This window comes from Dendropsophus ebraccatus, chromosome 10, assembly GCF_027789765.1.
Source record: "Dendropsophus ebraccatus isolate aDenEbr1 chromosome 10, aDenEbr1.pat, whole genome shotgun sequence".
NCBI lineage: Eukaryota > Metazoa > Chordata > Amphibia > Anura > Hylidae > Dendropsophus > Dendropsophus ebraccatus.
The window spans coordinates 60,930,257-60,948,930 of NC_091463.1; the positions used below are offsets into that span (position 1 = coordinate 60,930,257).

The 18,674-nt window shown below is 44.3% G+C and overlaps 1 protein-coding gene and 1 long non-coding RNA gene across 6 annotated transcripts; both read right to left on the reverse strand.

Moving 5' to 3' along the window:
* Positions 1-930: 930 nt before the first annotated feature.
* On the reverse strand, positions 931-1,294 carry LOC138802755 (uncharacterized). Its single transcript, XR_011364806.1, has 2 exons — positions 1,216-1,294; positions 931-1,126 (listed from the first exon to the last, which is right to left on the reverse strand). It is a non-coding gene; the product is annotated as an uncharacterized lncRNA (long non-coding RNA).
* Positions 1,295-7,787: 6,493 nt separating this feature from the next.
* On the reverse strand, positions 7,788-14,527 carry LOC138802682 (anti-sigma-I factor RsgI2-like). Of its 5 annotated transcripts, none has more exons than XM_069986241.1 (27): positions 14,445-14,527; positions 12,891-12,938; positions 12,716-12,778; positions 12,326-12,367; positions 12,150-12,185; positions 12,006-12,044; positions 11,823-11,861; positions 11,656-11,694; positions 11,480-11,515; positions 11,338-11,376; positions 11,197-11,235; positions 11,028-11,063; positions 10,888-10,926; positions 10,713-10,748; positions 10,570-10,608; positions 10,393-10,428; positions 10,270-10,308; positions 10,093-10,128; positions 9,793-10,008; positions 9,671-9,709; positions 9,497-9,532; positions 9,320-9,355; positions 9,160-9,198; positions 8,595-8,633; positions 8,356-8,463; positions 8,039-8,129; positions 7,788-7,949 (listed from the first exon to the last, which is right to left on the reverse strand). In XM_069986241.1, the coding sequence occupies exons 1-27, from the start codon at positions 14,476-14,478 to the stop codon at positions 7,928-7,930; spliced, it is 1,341 nt and encodes a 446-aa protein (XP_069842342.1). In that variant the 5' UTR covers positions 14,479-14,527; the 3' UTR covers positions 7,788-7,927. The 5 variants fall into 5 exon arrangements, with proteins under 5 accessions (XP_069842342.1, XP_069842343.1, XP_069842341.1 ...); XM_069986242.1 differs by having other exon boundaries at positions 9,793-9,828; positions 9,970-10,008; positions 10,093-10,308; XM_069986240.1 differs by having other exon boundaries at positions 10,093-10,308.
* Between the last annotated feature and the right edge of the window lie 4,147 nt (positions 14,528-18,674).

Here is an 18,674-nt window from a genome sequence, read left to right on the forward strand (position 1 = left end):
CCCCCCTGCCTCCCTTCCTGCCACCACATCTACAGACCCCCTCCCTGCCTGCCACCACATCCACAGCCCCCCTCCCTGCCTGCCACCACATCTACAGACCCCCTCCCTGCCACCACATCCACAGACCCCCTCCCTGCCTGCCACCACATCCACAGACCCCCTCCCTGCCTGCCACCACATCTACAGACCCCCTTCCTGCCACCACATCTACAGACCCCCTCCCTGCCTGCCACCACATCTACAGACCCCCTCACTGCACACTGTTCTTCAGGAAAGGTATGTATACATGTGAAAGGTGTGTGTGTGTGTGTATGTGTGAGTCATGTGAACACTGTGCATGTGTGTGTAGAATTCTGGATGCTGTTGGACTGTCTTCACCTTCTATGACCCATCTGGTCCGTATTGGATAATGGACACTCTGGCGTGTATCCTCACCTCTACTTACCAATCTCTGGACCTAGTCCCATATTGTTGCACAATTCCAATCTGTTGTTATCACACCCAGTTGGGTCACAGGTTCCGGACCTTTAGCATGCCTTGCTAAACACCAGAGGTGCAACTACCACGTAGGGAACCTGCTGGTTCATGCTAGGAGGGTCATCTACATCGTCTTCAGTCAAGTCCTGCATTCCACAGAGGTACTTCAAGTCTAGCCAGGGGTCAGAGAAGTTGCCTCTCATTGATTGGGCCCCCTGCTCCCACTGAGTCCTGTTCTGGCTAATGCCAAGGTCGGCTCCTACCAGCTGTCAAGTTGGTGCCAAGTACTCCTGGATGTGCCTCACGAATGTCGCATCACAGCAAGGTTGGATTATCTGGGAGTACTGGTTAAGGAAGGCCCCTAACAAGAGCTGCAGCAATAACCCCTGCTAGCCCCCATATAACGTCCTGAAGACCCCTCACTCACCACAAAGATGAAGACAAAAAACTGAGGATTTTTTAACATTTTATTTTCAGAAGGGGGAGGGTGAGTATAGGGGGAAGGAGTGAGGATATAGGGTGAGGGTTTTTTTTATGTGCAGAAAGGGGAAGGGTGAGTATATGGGGAAGGGGTGCAGACATATAGGGTTGGGGTGCAGGATGGTGGCTGCAGGTGTCTCTTCTGCTCTATACGATGGTCGGTTCTGATCTGTTAACATAAAAATTGAGAAATGTCAGTGAGATCCTAAAGATGAATATAGAGAAGAAGACGCAACACCCTGGAATCCCGCTACTCACGGTTTGGTCTTGAATACTTTCACTATACAGATCACAGCAGCGATCATGAAGACCACGATGATGGCGGCGATTAAGGCGCCCTTGATTTTATCTGGAGAGAGAATATACTCATGTTATTCTATAGAGGCCTGAAAAGATGGACGGGACCGACCTCCATAATACTAAAGAGATGGGAGCCATTCATACAGAGACAGGGAAGATAGAAAGATAATAAAGGAGCTCTCCGACCACCCAGAAGGGAAATGGTGGATCTGGAGAGAGATAATTTGCAAATAAATTCTTACAAAATCAGACAATGTGATTTTCTGGATTTGTTTTCTCATTTTGTCTCTCATAGTTGAGGTCTAATATGGTGTCAATTACAGACGCCTCTTATCTTTTTAAGTGGTGGAACTTGCACTATTGGTGACTGACTAAATACTTTTTTCCCCACTGTGTATATATATATATATATATATATATATATATATATATATATATATATATATATATATATAATTGTTTATGTTATGTTCCCTTTTAGGGCTGTCCTGGGGTTCTGGGGTCACTTCCATACAATGAGCCCCCACAGAACTATTCTGTGTATTCTGGCCTCCCACAAAGCACCTAGGATCCTCCTACTACAGCAGCTGCAAACACTACAACTCCCAGCATTTATTGACAGCACACAGTCCTCAGGATATGATGGGAGTTGTAGTATATCTGAACGGATAATAGCTGGTGCTGTAAATAGATTTATTGATGGATCATCAGGGCTGATGGTTGTATCAGATTGCAGCCACCAGAAGCCTCTACACAACCATCACTTGTTAAAGGATTGTCCTCTCTGGAACTACAACTCCCAGTATACCCAAAGAGCTTCATAAGTGTAGGGCATTCTGAGAGTTGTAGTTTGACTAGCTGTGGACAAACATCAATCCAGCATAGAATTGGGTCAGCATTTCAGGTCAGGATCATTTCCCCTGGTGGGCCCCAAGTAGTCCAGTCCGACACTGCCCCTCCCTGCCTGCCACCACATCCACAGACCCCTCCCTGCCTGCCACCACATCTACAGACCCCCCCCCTGCCTCCCTGCCTGCCACCACATCTACAGACCCCCTCTCTGCCTGCCACCACATCTACAGACCCCCTCCCTGCCTGCCACCACATCCACCTCCCTGCCTGCCACTACATCTACAGACCCCCTCCCTGCCTGCCACCACATCTACAGACCCCCCCTGCCTCCCTGCTTGCCACCACATCTACAGACCCCCTCCCGTCCACCACATCTACAGACCCCCTCCCTGCCTGCCACCACATCTACAGACCCCCTCCCTGCCTCCCTTCCTGCCACCACATCTACAGACCCCCTCCCTGCCTGCCACCACATCTACAGACCCCCCTGCCTCCCTTCCTGCCACCACATCTACAGACCCCCTCCCTGCCTGCCACCACATCCACAGCCCCCCTCCCTGCCTGCCACCATGCGATGCCCTGGCCCCTGGGGGCCACTTCCGCAGTGCTGGTGTTATGAGCGGGCAATGACCGGGGCAGCTGCAGGGGTTATACTTGTCACGGTATAGGCCTGAGGGCAGCACAGCTGTAGGGCCGGTCTGAGGAATCTGCAGGTGATGATGGGCATGCGATTCTTCGCTGCACCTAGTCAGGGCACCAGTTAGTGGACACCAATGCCAGGGTTCAGTAACAGCGGTTTTATTATAGAAAAGGTAACTAGTAGCAACAGTTCTGTCCGGATGCAACCGGGTATATAGCAGGCTTTGACAAATAAAGCAGGAGTGGTGCTGCATAGGCTGTGAGAATACGTGCCGGATGATGGGAGTAGGAGTATGAGAGAAATAGCGTTGCTGGGTGGATTAGCTTGAGAGTAATACTTGCTGTGAATCCTTGCAGCGATGAGGAGAAATAACGGAATGACACCCAGATGAGAGAGAAGAATCCGGACACTTGAGCAGGCAGAAACAGCCGAAGACTGGTATATAGCAGCAGACTTAGTCACTCTTCTGTGGGAGAGGATAGAACCACACAACCTCCTTGCTTGGAAGCAGGGGGAAGACTAACTTGTCAGCAGGAAGTGGGAGGTCACATGGTTGCTCCTGGCCAGAGCTAGTCGGCCATTGGAGGAACCATGGTTACAGGTCACGTGATCAACAGCCTTGCATACCACTGTACAATGCAATAATACACAGGAACACATGAGAATACACATGAAAATGCACAATACCAGAGAATACTAGGGGAAAACCAGCAGCAGTTGCAGTGCAAACACTTACCAGAACAGGCATTGACACAGCAATAGAAATGGCCATAATAGGAGTAGTAGTCTGTATGTTCTGGGACACTGCATACCTCCCTAGCAAATTTGAGCCGACCTCGGCGAATCTAGAAGGCAGCAAACATGAATAGACTGGACAATCAAACAACAGGATTGAATGATGAGAGTGAGTGTGATGAGGTGTGTGTTTCCCACGCCCAAGGCACAGGTGAGAAGAGAGAGAGGATGAGAAACCCTAGTGGCAGGACTTCACCTAGGGGTGCCTAACGTACTCTGGCGACCAGGTAGCTAGTGCGTGAACCATCTGACGTGTAAGCCAGGACAACTTAACTGCTGGCGGGTGACCCTCCATATTCCAGCCAGTTAGACAGTAGGTTTTCTGTTAAATGTGTTACCCTACTGGAGGAGAACGTGAAGACCTGTGTACTACCTTGGCGTGTCTGAGTAGTGTCTTGGATACCTGGAAGAGAAAAGAACAAAATAATAAAAGCAAACATACATGGGGAGCTCCCTTTCATACCACTCAATCACACACACAAGCACTCCACAGGCCAAACACACGAAAAGGTATCCAAGGTGCGATATGTATGAACCAGTGTGAAGGTTAGGTATGACTATGTGTGATAACTACTGTGTTGGGACAAGACAGAGGTGAGCAAATACTGGAAACAAAAGGAAGGGACACACAAGGGACAACAAATACTGCGAGGTCTTGAGGAGAACTGGCTCACATGAATCTGAATGAAAATCTGAGAAAAATCTGAATGAAAATCTGAGAAAAATCTGCATACAAACTGGCTCAACTAAATCTTTCCAGCTATAGATATGATAATAATGCACAATAATGAGACTGGATGAGAAAATACACTCCTACATAAACTGGACTTTCTCTGAGGTATATGTAAACTGACTTCTCTTACTCAGAGGAGGAGCTATCTGTCTTAGACACTGGAAAATATACTGTTTTACAAAAGAGGCACTCTACTCTGAGGCAATCTATGTAACCTTGTGCTTACTCAGAGGAGGAAATACAAAGACTTTGATAACACTGGAATACAATAGTAGAATAAGTGTAATAATGAAATAAGTGCAATAATACCCTGTGTGGAACACACAATCACAGGAAAGTGCATTAGGAAGGAATGGGTTAAGTGTCTCTGTTAGGTAGAGTCTCTTTTAGGCAATTAGACATCGTCCATGTAAAAAGCTCTGGGACAGGCACTAGAGAACCTTTTGTTACTGTAAGTGTCCATCAGCTCATGGCTGGTTAGTACAGGGAACTTGGTCAGGAGGACCAGGCACGAACCTTGAACGTTGCAGGAACTGGAACAAAACAGTTAGACAACAGAAACAGTTTAAGGGCTCTGGTCTCTGTAAGGACACTTAGCAGAAATGTCCCGGAGGACCCTGAGTAGGCTTCTTCTTGTTCTTCTTCCACGGATAGCGATAGCGTGAAGGGTCTGGAGCAGAAGCATCACTGGATGCCGTAGTGACTACAATGCTGGGCGTCACCGTGGTGATAGGAGAGATGATGGGGGCCACATGATAGGTGACGGTCGTGGTGGAAGAGGCAGCCTTAGCCACAGCAGTGGGGGCAGTAGAGGGGGCTGCGGTAGTAGACGGGCCCGCTGTAGTGGAAGCTGCAGGAGTAGCGCTAGGCATAGCGGTGGCAGCTGTAGTGGCAGGCGACAGGGCAGCGAGGGCCTGCTGAATGTCCTCGATCAGCTGCATAATCTTGGGCTCCCGGCCGAACACCCATTGCAGTAAGGGCGGAGAATCACGCCCTGGAGGTTGCCACAGACCCGGGGATATGAAGGCCTTAGCAGAGTTCTCCCCTTTAGGGCCAGGGACTGAGGACAACAGAGTCGGTCCACTTACAATCTGTTCGCGGTCCGGTGATGAGGACCCTCCGGTACGTGAAGCGAGGTCAGTGGTGCTGGAGTGACCGGGTCCTGGAGAAATGCTGGTCTCAGGTATGGGCCCCTCATTCTGATCAGCAGAGGCCGGGATGAAGGCCCGGCGAAGACTTCCGTCATCCGACGGGGCAGCGACCCAGCTGGTGTCGCTGTAGGATGGGAGCGGTGCTAGCAGGCAGGCAGGATTGCTCTCCGGCAGCTCCGGCATCACTGGTGCTGCGGCTGCAGGCAAACATTTCTCGGGGGCCGCCATCTTGTCACGCTCTGGCCGGAACTTGTAGCAGGAAGGGGAGGAGCGCCAGGCTGGAGGATCAGGTTCCAGAATCTGCCCAGCAACAGTGACGTCATCCGGCCCAGGCAGCCAATCAGGAGCAGCCAATGGAAAGTCTATGGCGCCGGACGATTCCCGCGCTTTGGCTGCATGGCTGTTAACCCCCTCCTCTCCGGGTTATGGCGCAGCCAGAAATTGAAGAAGACGGCGGCCATCTTGGGTACTGTTAAGGGCCCGAAACACTTCAATCACCCCCATAGTAATCGGCAAAGTCTCTGGGGGGCAACAGTACAGTTCTGGGGGCACTGACAGTTGGCACAACACAGTCTGTATCCTGTTCGTGACGCCAAAAATGCGATGCCCTGGCCCCTGGGGGCCACTTCCGCAGTGCTGGTGTTATGAGCGGGCAATGACCGGGGCAGCTGTAGGGGTTATACTTGTCACGGTATAGGCCTGAGGGCAGCACAGCTGTAGGGCCGGTCTGAGGAATCTGCGGGTGATGATGGGCATGCGATTCTTCGCTGCACCTAGTCAGGGCACCAGTTAGTGGACACCAATGCCAGGGTTCAGTAACAGCGGTTTTATTATAGAAAAGGTAACTAGTAGCAACAGTTCTGTCCGGATGCAACCGGGTATATAGCAGGCTTTGACAAATAAAGCAGGAGTGGTGCTGCATAGGCTGTGAGAATACGTGCCGGATGATGGGAGTAGGAGTATGAGAGAAATAGCGTTGCTGGGTGGATTAGCTTGAGAGTAATACTTGCTGTGAATCCTTGCAGCGATGAGGAGAAATAACGGAATGACACCCAGATGAGAGAGAAGAATCCGGACACTTGAGCAGGCAGAAACAGCCGAAGACTGGTATATAGCAGCAGACTTAGTCACTCTTCTGTGGGAGAGGATAGAACCACACAACCTCCTTGCTTGGAAGCAGGGGGAAGACTAACTTGTCAGCAGGAAGTGGGAGGTCACATGGTTGCTCCTGGCCAGAGCTAGTCGGCCATTGGAGGAACCATGGTTACAGGTCACGTGATCAACAGCCTTGCATACCACTGTACAATGCAATAATACACAGGAACACATGAGAATACACATGAAAATGCACAATACCAGAGAATACTAGGGGAAAACCAGCAGCAGTTGCAGTGCAAACACTTACCAGAACAGGCATTGACACAGCAATAGAAATGGCCATAATAGGAGTAGTAGTCTGTATGTTCTGGGACACTGCAACCACATCTACAGACCCCCTCCCTGCCACCACATCCACAGACCCCCTCCCTGCCTGCCAGCACATCCACAGACCCCCTCCCTGCCTGCCACCACATCTACAGACCCCCTTCCTGCCACCACATCTACAGACCCCCTCCCTGCCTGCCACCACATCTACAGACCCCCTCACTGCACACTGTTCTTCAAGAAAGGTATGTATACATGTGAAAGGTGTGTGTGTGTGTGTATGTGTGAGTCATGTGAACACTGTGCATGTGTGTGTAGAATTCTGGATGCTGTTGGACTGTCTTCACCTTCTATGACCCATCTGGTCCGTATTGGATAATGGACACTCTGGCGTGTATCCTCACCTCTACTTACCAATCTCTGCACCTAGTCCCATATTGTTGCACAATTCCAATCTGTTGTTATCACACCCAGTTGGGTCACAGGTTCCGGACCTTTAGCATGCCTTGCTAAACACCAGAGGTGCAACTACCACGTAGGGAACCTGCTGGTTCATGCTAGGAGGGTCATCTACATCGTCTTCAGTCAAGTCCTGCATTCCACAGAGGTACTTCAAGTCTAGCCAGGGGTCAGAGAAGTTGCCTCTCATTGATTGGGCCCCCCTGCTCCCACTGAGTCCTGTTCTGGCTAATGCCAAGGTCGGCTCCTACCAGCTGTCAAGTTGGTGCCAAGTACTCCTGGATGTGCCTCACGAATGTCGCATCACAGCAAGGTTGGATTATCTGGGAGTACTGGTTAAGGAAGGCCCCTAACAAGAGCTGCAGCAATAACCCCTGCTAGCCCCCATATAACGTCCTGAAGACCCCTCACTCACCACAAAGATGAAGACAAAAAACTGAGGATTTTTTAACAATTTATTTTCAGAAGGGGGAGGGTGAGTATAGGGGTAAGGAGTGAGGATATAGGGTGAGGGTTTTTTTTATGTGCAGAAAGGGGAAGGGTGAGTATATGGGGAAGGGGTGCAGACATATAGGGTTGGGGTGCAGGATGGTGGCTGCAGGTGTCTCTTCTGCTCTATACGATGGTCGGTTCTGATCTGTTAACATAAAAATTGAGAAATGTCAGTGAGATCCTAAAGATGAATATAGAGAAGAAGACGCAACACCCTGGAATCCCGCTACTCACGGTTTGGTCTTGAATACTTTCACTATACAGATCACAGCAGCGATCATGAAGACCACGATGATGGCGGCGATGAAGGCGCCCTTGATTTTATCTGGAGAGAGAATATACTCATGTTATTCTATAGAGGCCTGAAAAGATGGACGGGACCGACCTCCATAATACTAAAGAGATGGGAGCCATTCATACAGAGACAGGGAAGATAGAAAGATAATAAAGGAGCTCTCCGACCACCCAGAAGGGAAATGGTGGATCTGGAGATCCGACCACTATAAAGACACATGAGGAATCTGACATTACAATTAAAGAACATCACATACCAGTAAGAATGGAACTGTTGTCATCTGAGAGAGACAGCGATGCCGGAGATGTTGGCGATGCCGGAGATGTTGGTGAGGGCGGAGGTGTCACTGCAGGTGACTTTAGGCCTGAAAGAAACAGAGACATTCATAGTGTTAGAGGAAATTCCCATCAGATCTCGGTCTGGCGGCCATAGATATGAATGATGGGACGTGCTATCTCGCTGTTGGTCCACCCTGCGGGATACAGACATACTCACCTTCATGGTCTGCTGGAGCCGCAGTGATGGTTGGTAATTCTGAGATATAAATAGAAAGGTATGTTTAGCAAATAAAATAAAATAAAAAAATCTATAACATTATAGTCACTTGCCTAAGGCTATGTTCACACAACGTCATTTTATAGTAAAGAACGGACTCTGATTGCAATTGCCTCAGCGTCCATTCTTTACTAAAGGGGCGGCATTGCATTGAAGTCAATGCAATGCTGCCCGCTGTGTTCAGACATCGTTCTTCTAATGCCCGATCTTTAGATCGGGCGTTAGAATAATGTGCCTGTACATTATTTCCGGAAGCTGTTCACTGAACAGCGTCCGGAAACATCAGCTGTTCACACAACGCAATGTGCAGCGCGGCCGCACATTGCATTGGAGTGAATAGCTAATTGAGTTGCGGGCACAGGAATGGGCTGCAGGAATGGGCTGAGTTGCTATGCAACGGACGCTGTTAAACGGAGTGTGAACATAGCCTAATATTGTATTGGAGCATCCCGTGTCACCAAAAAGAGCTCTGCCCTTCTCTACAGGAGGATACAGTCATACTCACCTCCATCGCCTGCAGGAGCCGGAGTCATAGCCGGTATTTCTGAGATTAAAAAAAAGTTTGATATTTAATAGAAATTACAGAAAAAAGTCATTATATTAAAGCCTCCTGTAAAATAGATAGAGCAGGATATACTGTCATACAGGTATACAGTCATACTCACCGTCATAGTCTGGTACAGGGGTGATATCTGGTAAATCTGAGATGGAAAGAGAAAAAGACAAATGTTTAATATTAAAAATAAAACCTAGATATAACATTACATCCTCCTGTGTAATATTGTATCGGAGCCTCCATAACCTCTCTGGCCTCCTGTACAGCCGGATACGGTCATACTTACCATAATAGTCTGGTACAGGGGTGATATCTGGTAAATCTGAGATGGAAAGAGAAAAAGACTAGTGTTTAATATAAAGAAAAACCTAGATATAACATTAAATCATCCTGTATAATATAGTATCGGAGCCCCATAACCTCTCTGGCCTCCTATACAGCAGGATACAGTCATACTCACCTCCATCGTCTGCTGGAGCCAGAGTCATATCCGGTATTTCTGAGATTAAAAAAAAAGTTTGATATTTCATAAAAATTACAAAAAAAGTCATTATAGATAGAGCAGGATACAGTCATACTCACCGTCATAGTCTGTTATAGGGGTCATATCCTGTAAATCTGAGATGGAAAGAGAAAAAGGCAAATGTTTAATATTAAAAATAAACCCTAGATATAACATTACATCCTCCTGTATAATATAGTATCGGAGCCTCCATAACCTCTCTGGCCTCCCATACAGCCGGATACGGTCATACTCACCTGCATCGTCTGCTGGAAGCGGAGTCATAGCCGATATTTCTGAGATAAAAAAAAAAGTTTGATACTTAATAAAGATTACAAAAAAAAGTCATTATAGATACAACAGGATACAGTCATACTCACTGTCATAGTCCGGTATAGGGGTCATATTCTGTAAATCTGAGATGGAAAGAGAAAAAGACAAATGTTTAACATTAAAAATAAACCCTAGATATAACATTACATCCTCCTGTATAATATAGTATCGGAGCCTCCATAACCTCTCTGGCCTCCCATACAGCCGGATACGATCATACTCACCTGCATCGTCTGCTGGAAGCGGAGTCATAGCCGATATTTCTGAGATAAAAAAAAAAAGTTTGATACTTAATAAAGATTACAAAAAAAGTCATTATAGATACAACAGGATACAGTCATACTCACTGTCATAGTCCGGTATAGGGGTCATATTCTGTAAATCTGAGATGGAAAGAGAAAAAGACAAATGTTTAATATTAAAAATAAACCCTAGATATAACATTACATCCTTCTGTATAATATTGTATCGGAGCCTCCATAACCTCTCTGGCCTCCTGTACAGCCGGATACGGTCATACTCACCTGCATCGTCTGCTGGAGCCAGAGTCATAGCCGATATTTCTGAGATTAAAAAAAAGTTTGACATTTAATAAAAGTTTTAAAAAAAAAGTCATTATATTAAAGCCTCCTGTATAATAGATACAGCCGGATACGGTCATACTCACCATCACAGTCCGGTATAGGGGTGATATCTTGTAAATCTGAGATTGAAAGAGAAAAAGACAAATCTTTAATATTAAAAATAAAACCTAGATATAACATTACATCCTCCTGTGTAATATTGTATCGGAGCCTCCATAATCTCTGCCCTCCTGTACAGGAGGATACAGTCATACTCACCTGCATCGTCTGCTGGAGCCGGAGTCATAGCCGGTATTTCTGAGATTTAAAAAAAAAGTTTAATATTTAACAAAAATTACAAAAAAAGTCATATTAAAGCCTCCTGTATAATAGATAGAGCAGGATACAGTCATACTCACCGTCATATTCCGGTATAGGGGTCATATCCTGTAAATCTGAGATGGAAAGACAAATGTTTAACATTAAAAATAAAACCTAGATATAACATTACATCCTCCTGTATAATATTGTATCGGAGCCTCCATAACCTCTCTGGCCTCCTGTACAGCAGGATACAGTCATACTTACCTTTATCGTCGGCTGGAGCAGGAGTCATAGCCGGTTTTTCTGAGATTGAAAAAAAAGGTTGATATTTCATAAAAATTACTTTAAAAAGTCATAAATAAAGCCTCCTGTAAAATACATACAGCAGGATACGGTCATAATCACCTCCATCATCTGCTGGAGCTGGGGTCATAGCCGGTATTTCTGAGATTAAAATAAAATTTTTTATATTTAATAAAAATTACAAAAAAGTCATTATATTAAAGCCTCCTGTATAATAGATAGAGCAGGATACAGTCATACTCACTGTCATATTCCGGTACAGGGGTCATATCCTGTAAATCTGAGATGGAAAGAGAAAAGACAAATGTTTAATATTAAAAATAGACCCTAGATATAACATTACATCCTCCTGTATAATATAGTATCGGAGCCTCCATAACCTCTGTGGCCTCCCATACAGCCGGATACAGTCATACTCACCACCATTGTCTGCTGGAGCCGGAGTCAAAGCCGGTATTTCTGAGATTAAAAAAAAGTTGGATATTTAATAAAAATTACAAAAAAAGATATTAAAACCTCCTGTATAATAGATGATGGGACATGATATCTCGCTGTTGGTCCATTCTGCAGGATACAGACATACTCACCTTCATGGTCTGCTGGAGCCGGAGTGATGGTTGGTATTTCTTAGATATAAATAGAAAGGTATGTTTAATAAATGAAATTAAAAAAATATCGATAACATTATTGTCACCTTCCTAATATTGTATTGGAGCATCCTGTGTCACCAAAAAGAGCTCTGCCCTTCTCTACAGCAGGCTAATACTCACCTCCATGGTCTGCTGGAGCCGCAGTCATAGCCGATATTTCTGAGATTTAAAAAAAAGTTTGATATTTAATAAAAATTACAAAAAAAAGGTCATAATAATAAAGCCTCCTGTATAATAGATAGAGCAGGATACAGTCATACTCACTGTCATATTCCGGTACAGGGGTCATATCCTGTAAATCTGAGATGGAAAGAGAAAAGACAAATGTTTAATATTAAAAATAGACCCTAGATATAACATTACATCCTCCTGTATAATATAGTATCAGAGCCTCCATAACCTCTCTGGCCTCCTGTACAGCCGGATACAGTCATACTCACCTGCATTGTCTGAGTTCGGTGTTTGTGTCACAATCGTTAATTCTGAGATATAAAAAGAAAAGATTAATGTGTAATAAAATAACCCCCACCAGCTATAACATTATACCGACTAAGAGCAAGAGTAGGGCCCCGGCCTAAGGAGGATGGAGAAGGGCGGGCCCAGATAAAGGAGGACAAGGGGATGACCCAGAAAAGGGGAAGGACAAGAGTAGGGCCCCAGCCTATGGACTATGTAAAAGGAAGGACCCAGATAAGGGGGAGGGGAAAGTGGAGCACCCCAAGCTGTGGAGGAGGAGCAAAAGGAGGGACCCAGCTAAAGAGGAAGGAGGAGGAGCCTTCCTAACAGCAGGTAGTCGGATGTAGAGTAGTAAGGCATTATGGGATACTTACCGTCAGTATCGGTGGGGAATGGGTGCGTCTGGTCATCCACTCCGGGCACAACGGGAGCCTCGCCTGCAAGAAATAGAGAGAAAAGAAGCCATTACACCAGCAGGAAATCCTCCGGAGGACCATGCTGTATATCCCGCCATCCTCCCGCTCATCCCCGCCATCCCTGGGCACTCACCGGCCGCGCCGCCTGTCACAAATCTCTGATCATATCCACGAGTCGGTCCTGGAAGTACAGAGACATAGTTATATGTTACATGTTTTATATGTATATACTGTATATAGCACTATTATATATGTATATACTGTATATAGTGCTATTGTATATATATATACTGTATATAGTGCTGTTGTATATGTATAAACTGTATATAGTGCTATTGTATATGTATATACTGTATATAGCACTATTATATATGTATATACTGTATATAGTGCTATTGTATATGTATATACTGTATATAGCACTATTACATATGTATATACTGTATATAGTGCTATTGTATATGTATAGACTGTATATAGTGCTATTGTATATGTATATACTGTAAATAGTGCTATTGTATATGTATATACTGTATATAGTGCTGTTGTATATGTATATACTGTATATAGTGCTATTGTATATGTATATCCTGTATATAGTGCTGTTGTATATGTATATACTGTATATAGTGCTATTGGGGGAGGTTTATCATACATGGTGTAAAGTGACACTAGCTCAGTCGCCCCCGGCAACCAGTCAGCTTCCACCATCATTTTCCAAAGAGTCTGTGAGGAATGAAAGGTGGAATCTGAATGGTTGCCGAGGGCGACTGAGCCAGATTCACTTTACACCATGTTTGATAAATCTCCCCCATTGTGTATATGTATATACTGTATATAGTGCTGTTGTATATGTATAGACTGTATATAGTGCTATTATATATGTATACACTGTATATAGTGCTGTTGTATATGTATATCCTGTATATAGTGCTATTATATATGTATACGCTGTATATAGTGCTGTTGTATATGTATATACTGTATATAGTGCTGTTGTATATATACAGACTGTGTATAGTGCTGTTGTATATGTATATACTGTATATAGTGCTATTGTATATATATTGATTGTATATAGTGCTGTTGTATATGTATATCCTGTATATAGTGCTGTTGTATATGTATATACTGTATATAGTGCTATTGTATATGTATATACTGTATATAGTGCTATTGTATATGTATACTGTATACAGTGCTATTGTTTATGTATATACTGTATATAGTGCTGTTGTATATGTATATACTGTATATAGTGCTATTATACTGTATATGTATATAATGTATATAGTGCTATTGTATATGTATATACCCTGTGTATAGTGCGTGTATATGTATATACCCTGTATATAGTGCTATTGTATATGTATATACCCTGTGTATAGTGCGTGTATATGTATACACTGCATATAGTGCTATTGTATATGTATATACTGTATATAGTGCTATTGTATATGTATATACTGTATATAGTGCTGTTGTATATGTATATACTGTATATAGTGCTATTATATATGTATATACTGTATATAGTGCTATTGTATATTTATATACCCTGTGTATAGTGCGTGTATATGTATATACCCTGTGTATAGTGCTATTGTATATGTATATACCCTGTGTATAGTGCGTGTATATGTATACACTGTATATAGTGCTATTGTATATATATATGGAAGAATACCTGGGATCGGACGTCCTGAGGAGCCGCTTATCATGTATACAGCAAGTACATAGAGGAGCAACGCTGCTCCTCCTCCTCCTTGCGTCGCCATGATAAGTGTGAGGAAATCTCATCAGGCAGAACAATATACAGCAGGATTCTATTATGATGTCATCACATGATGTCATCACCACATGGAAGATTCCATTATCACCTGCTGCAGGGGGGAGAACATTCCAACTGATGACTGACTGACTGTGTCCATGATGTCACATAGTAGTATCAGCTCTGTGGCGCCCCCTACAGTCACAGCCAGATAGCACCTGCTCTTGGTTACTCCTTTAGGACACAGAGATTTTATCACAGCTCCATTAAAGTCTATAGAGGTGACCACGGTCGCCATGGCGACCGGGCCCACTATCTGGGGGGGCCTGGCCAGAGTATACCCCCAGCCCAGACTATACCCGGGGTTAAAATGGCCTAGGCCAATTCATACCCCCTCAGGCCATTTTATACCCCCATGACATCAGCAGCCGTGAGTGATAGACACAGGAATTACTTCATTTTTAAACATTTTATTGGGGATTCGGCTTTGTCTGCTAAGGTGAGGTGATGGAAATCTTAAAAATCTAAACACATTGGGGGAGATTTATCAGACATGGTGTAAAGTGAATCTGTCTCCGGTTGCCCCCGGCAACCAATCAGATTCCACCTCTCATCCCTCACAGACTCTTTGGAAAATGAAAGGTGGAATCTGATTGGTTGCTAGGGGCGACTGAACCAGTTTCACTTTACACCATGTTTGATAAATCTCCCCCATAGGGGACATTTATCATTATGTTTTAGTTGTTTTTTTGGCTAATAAGGAGATTTTGTGCACTTCATAAATACCTGTCCAAGACTTATTAAGGGTTTTGCGCTATTTTACATCAGTTTTCATTGCCTGCACCTTTTTTCAATGTATGCAAGGGGGAGGGGGGTTGTTCTATTAACCAGTTTTCATTAGATCTGTCAAGTGCAAATTTTCATTTTTTTGCGCAAAATCCTACCCTAACATAGCTTTGTAGCCGAGCTGTTTTAGACTGGGTTCACACTGTGTTATTGCAGTCCATATTATTTTCCCATTAGTTTTTTGCAAAATGGATGAGAAAAAAGGAAGCGTTTGTGTGCCTCCATTTTGATCAGTTTTTCCATTCCATAATAAAAAAAACGGATAAAAATGCATCTCAGCGCCACCTATTGTCAATTCAGTGTAAGCCCGGTACTGTATTTCTCAACAAGAGGAAGCAGCTGTGTGTCCAAGTAAGATTAAAAAAAAAAAAAATCAGCGCACTTTTCAACAAATTAGAGATAATGTGAGAAAACCAGTGAAGTGATAACATGATGACCTGGAGGGATATATTCTGGTCTAGGCCATTTTACACCCCGGGGTATACTCTGGCCTAGGCTATTTTATACCCCGCTTTATACTCTGGCCTAGGCCATTTTATACCCTGGGGTATATTCTGGCCTGGAGGGGTATACTCTGGCCTAGGCTATTTTATACCCCTGGGTATACTCTGGCCTAGGCTATTTTATACCCCCTGGTATATTCTGGCTTGGAGGGGTATAGTTTGGCCTAGGCCATTTTATACCCGAGTATAATCTGGAGGATAGGTATGTGGGGAGGGGGGTGGAAATATCAGGGCATCTCTAAGGGGGTCCCCTGCATTTTGTTAGTATCTGCATAAAATGGTCAACAAGGGTTTTGGGGTTGTTTTTATTTCAATAAAAAAAATTCTATTGCGTATTGACTTTTTTATGCACTTAACCCCTTTGCTAGACCGGAGCCCAGCATGGTAAGTATCATAACACCCCCCCCCTCCACCAAAGATAATGGCTGTGAGAATACATTGCCATAACTTGTTCCAGAAACTTATACAGATTTATAATTTACTTCTATTTTAAATTCTCAAGTCTTCCTATCCTTCTCAGCTGCTGTATGTCCTGCAGGACGTGGTGTATTCTCTCCAGTCTGACACAGTGCTCTCTGCTGCCACCTCTGTCCATGTCAGGAACTGTCCAGAGCAGGAGAGGTTTTCTATGGGGATTTGCTGCTGCTCTGGACAGTTCCTGACATGGACAGAGGTGGCAGCAGAGAGCAATGTGTCAGACTGGAGAGAATACACCACTTTCTGCAGGACATACAGCAGCTGATAAGTATAGGAAGACTGAAAATGAAAAATCTATATAACTTTCTGACTTTAGTTGATTTGAAGGGGGAAAAAAGATTTTCACCGAAGTACCTCTTTAATAACCAGGACAGTCCCCGCCATACCTCCCAACTTTGGCTGAGAGGAAAGAGGGACATGGACACGTCCCTAACCCCACCCAAAGACACGCCCTATCCCCAAGACACGTCCCTAACCCCAAGACACGCCCCCAATCCCCAAGACACGCCCCTACCCTCCCATATCACGTCTTCCACTGTAGTGCCACATTGGTTTTCTTGCAGAAATAAATGGTTTGACCAGGATGGTAAGTATAGCACTTTAACTTATATCTCTTTTACTTCTGAGCTAACTCTTGGCTTTGGCTCATTTCCTCTGCAAAAAAAATCTTTTTAATTTCTGAAGACTTTAGCTGGCAATAAGTGATAAAACTTAGAATATAACATATTGTGGATTACATCCCTACACTGAATGGAGAGATATATACACACTCATAGAGGAGGGGGATAATAAGTATATAATACACTGCTGTATACCTACACAGAATGGAGAGATATATACACACTCATACAGGAGGATAATAAGTATATAATACACTGCTGTATACCTGCACAGAATGGGGAGATATATACACACTCATACAGGAGGATAATAAGTATATAATACACTGCTGTATACCTACACAGAATGGAGAAATATATACACACTCATACAGGAGGATAATAAGTATATAATACACTGCTGTATACCTACACAGAATGGACAAATATATACACACTCATACAGGAGGATAATAAGTATGTAATACACTGCTGTATACCTACACAGAATGGGGAAATATATACACACTCATACAGGGGGATAATAAGTATATAATACACTGCTGTATACCTGCACAGAATGGGGAGATATATACACACTCATACAGGAGGATAATAAGTATATAATACACTGCTGTATACCTACACAGAATGGGGAGATATATACACACTCATACAGGAGGATAATAAGTATATAATACACTGCTGCCTACATAGCATGGAGAGATATATACTCACTCAGGAGGAAGATAAGTATATAATACACTGCTGATCACAAGGGCTGTATTTACAGCTTGGGCTGCCCTAGGTCTCAATACGCCCGTTGTGAAGGCCCATTTGAACACGCCAATTATCGCTATTAGCAAAAGATCTAAATATCACCAACATATATGACTAAATAATGCCACCATACAATAACTTAAAGTGACTGTACCACCAGGCCCAGGCTGAAGCATTGAAGGCGGGCCGACCCACCCTTAGGGTACTATTATACCAACAGATCTGACGACAGATTATCTGCCAAAGATTTGAAGCCAAACCCAGGAGTGGATTTGAAAAGAGGAGAAATCCAGTCTTTCTTTTATGACCTAATCTCTGTTTATTGTCTGTTTCTGGCTTTGGCTTCAAATCTTTGGCAGATAATCTGTCATCAGATCTGTTGGTGTAATAGTACCCTAGTGGGAAGAAACTCCAGCCCCTCCATGACGTGACTGCATTAGAATCAATGGAACCCTATCATAAAGGGGCGGGGGTTTCCTCCCACTAAGGGTAGGTCGGCCGCCTCCAGTGCTTCAGCCTGGGCCTGGTGGTACAGTCACTTTAATGCCGCTACTGTAGACTAACTGCATAGCATGATAACTAAAGTACCTCTAGTAATTGCCAAGTTGCATTATATAAGCAAGAAAAAAAAATTCCTGTAGTGCTTCTCTAACTCCCCACTTTTGGCCATAAGTACCAAGGCCTATTTTTCAAATCTTTGTGAAACTTAAAGTGTACTGATAGTCTTTCTCTGGTGGCAGGATATCCTGTACATGCGCGCAGCGGAGATGGAATACTTCTGGCAGTGTCGTTGCATACAGTGCAATTGATGGTATTGTTGGACCTTCACAGGTACTGTAGCATGGTGGCAGCATTTTGACAGCGTATCCTGCCACCAGCGAAAGATGATCGTTACACTTTAAGGCTATGTTCATATGCTGTACAAACAACAACCGTTCAGC

Coding starts and splice junctions, on each gene's coding strand:
- LOC138802682 (XM_069986240.1), bottom strand. CDS start 14,478: ATGATAAGCGGCTCCTCAGGACGTCCGATCCCAG. Junction 9,710..9,792: donor CCCTATAACAGACTATGACG/GTGAGTATGACT, acceptor TTTTAATCTCAG/AAATACCGGATATGACTCTG. Junction 7,950..8,038: donor AAAGTATTCAAGACCAAACC/GTGAGTAGCGGG, acceptor TTATGTTAACAG/ATCAGAACCGACCATCGTAT.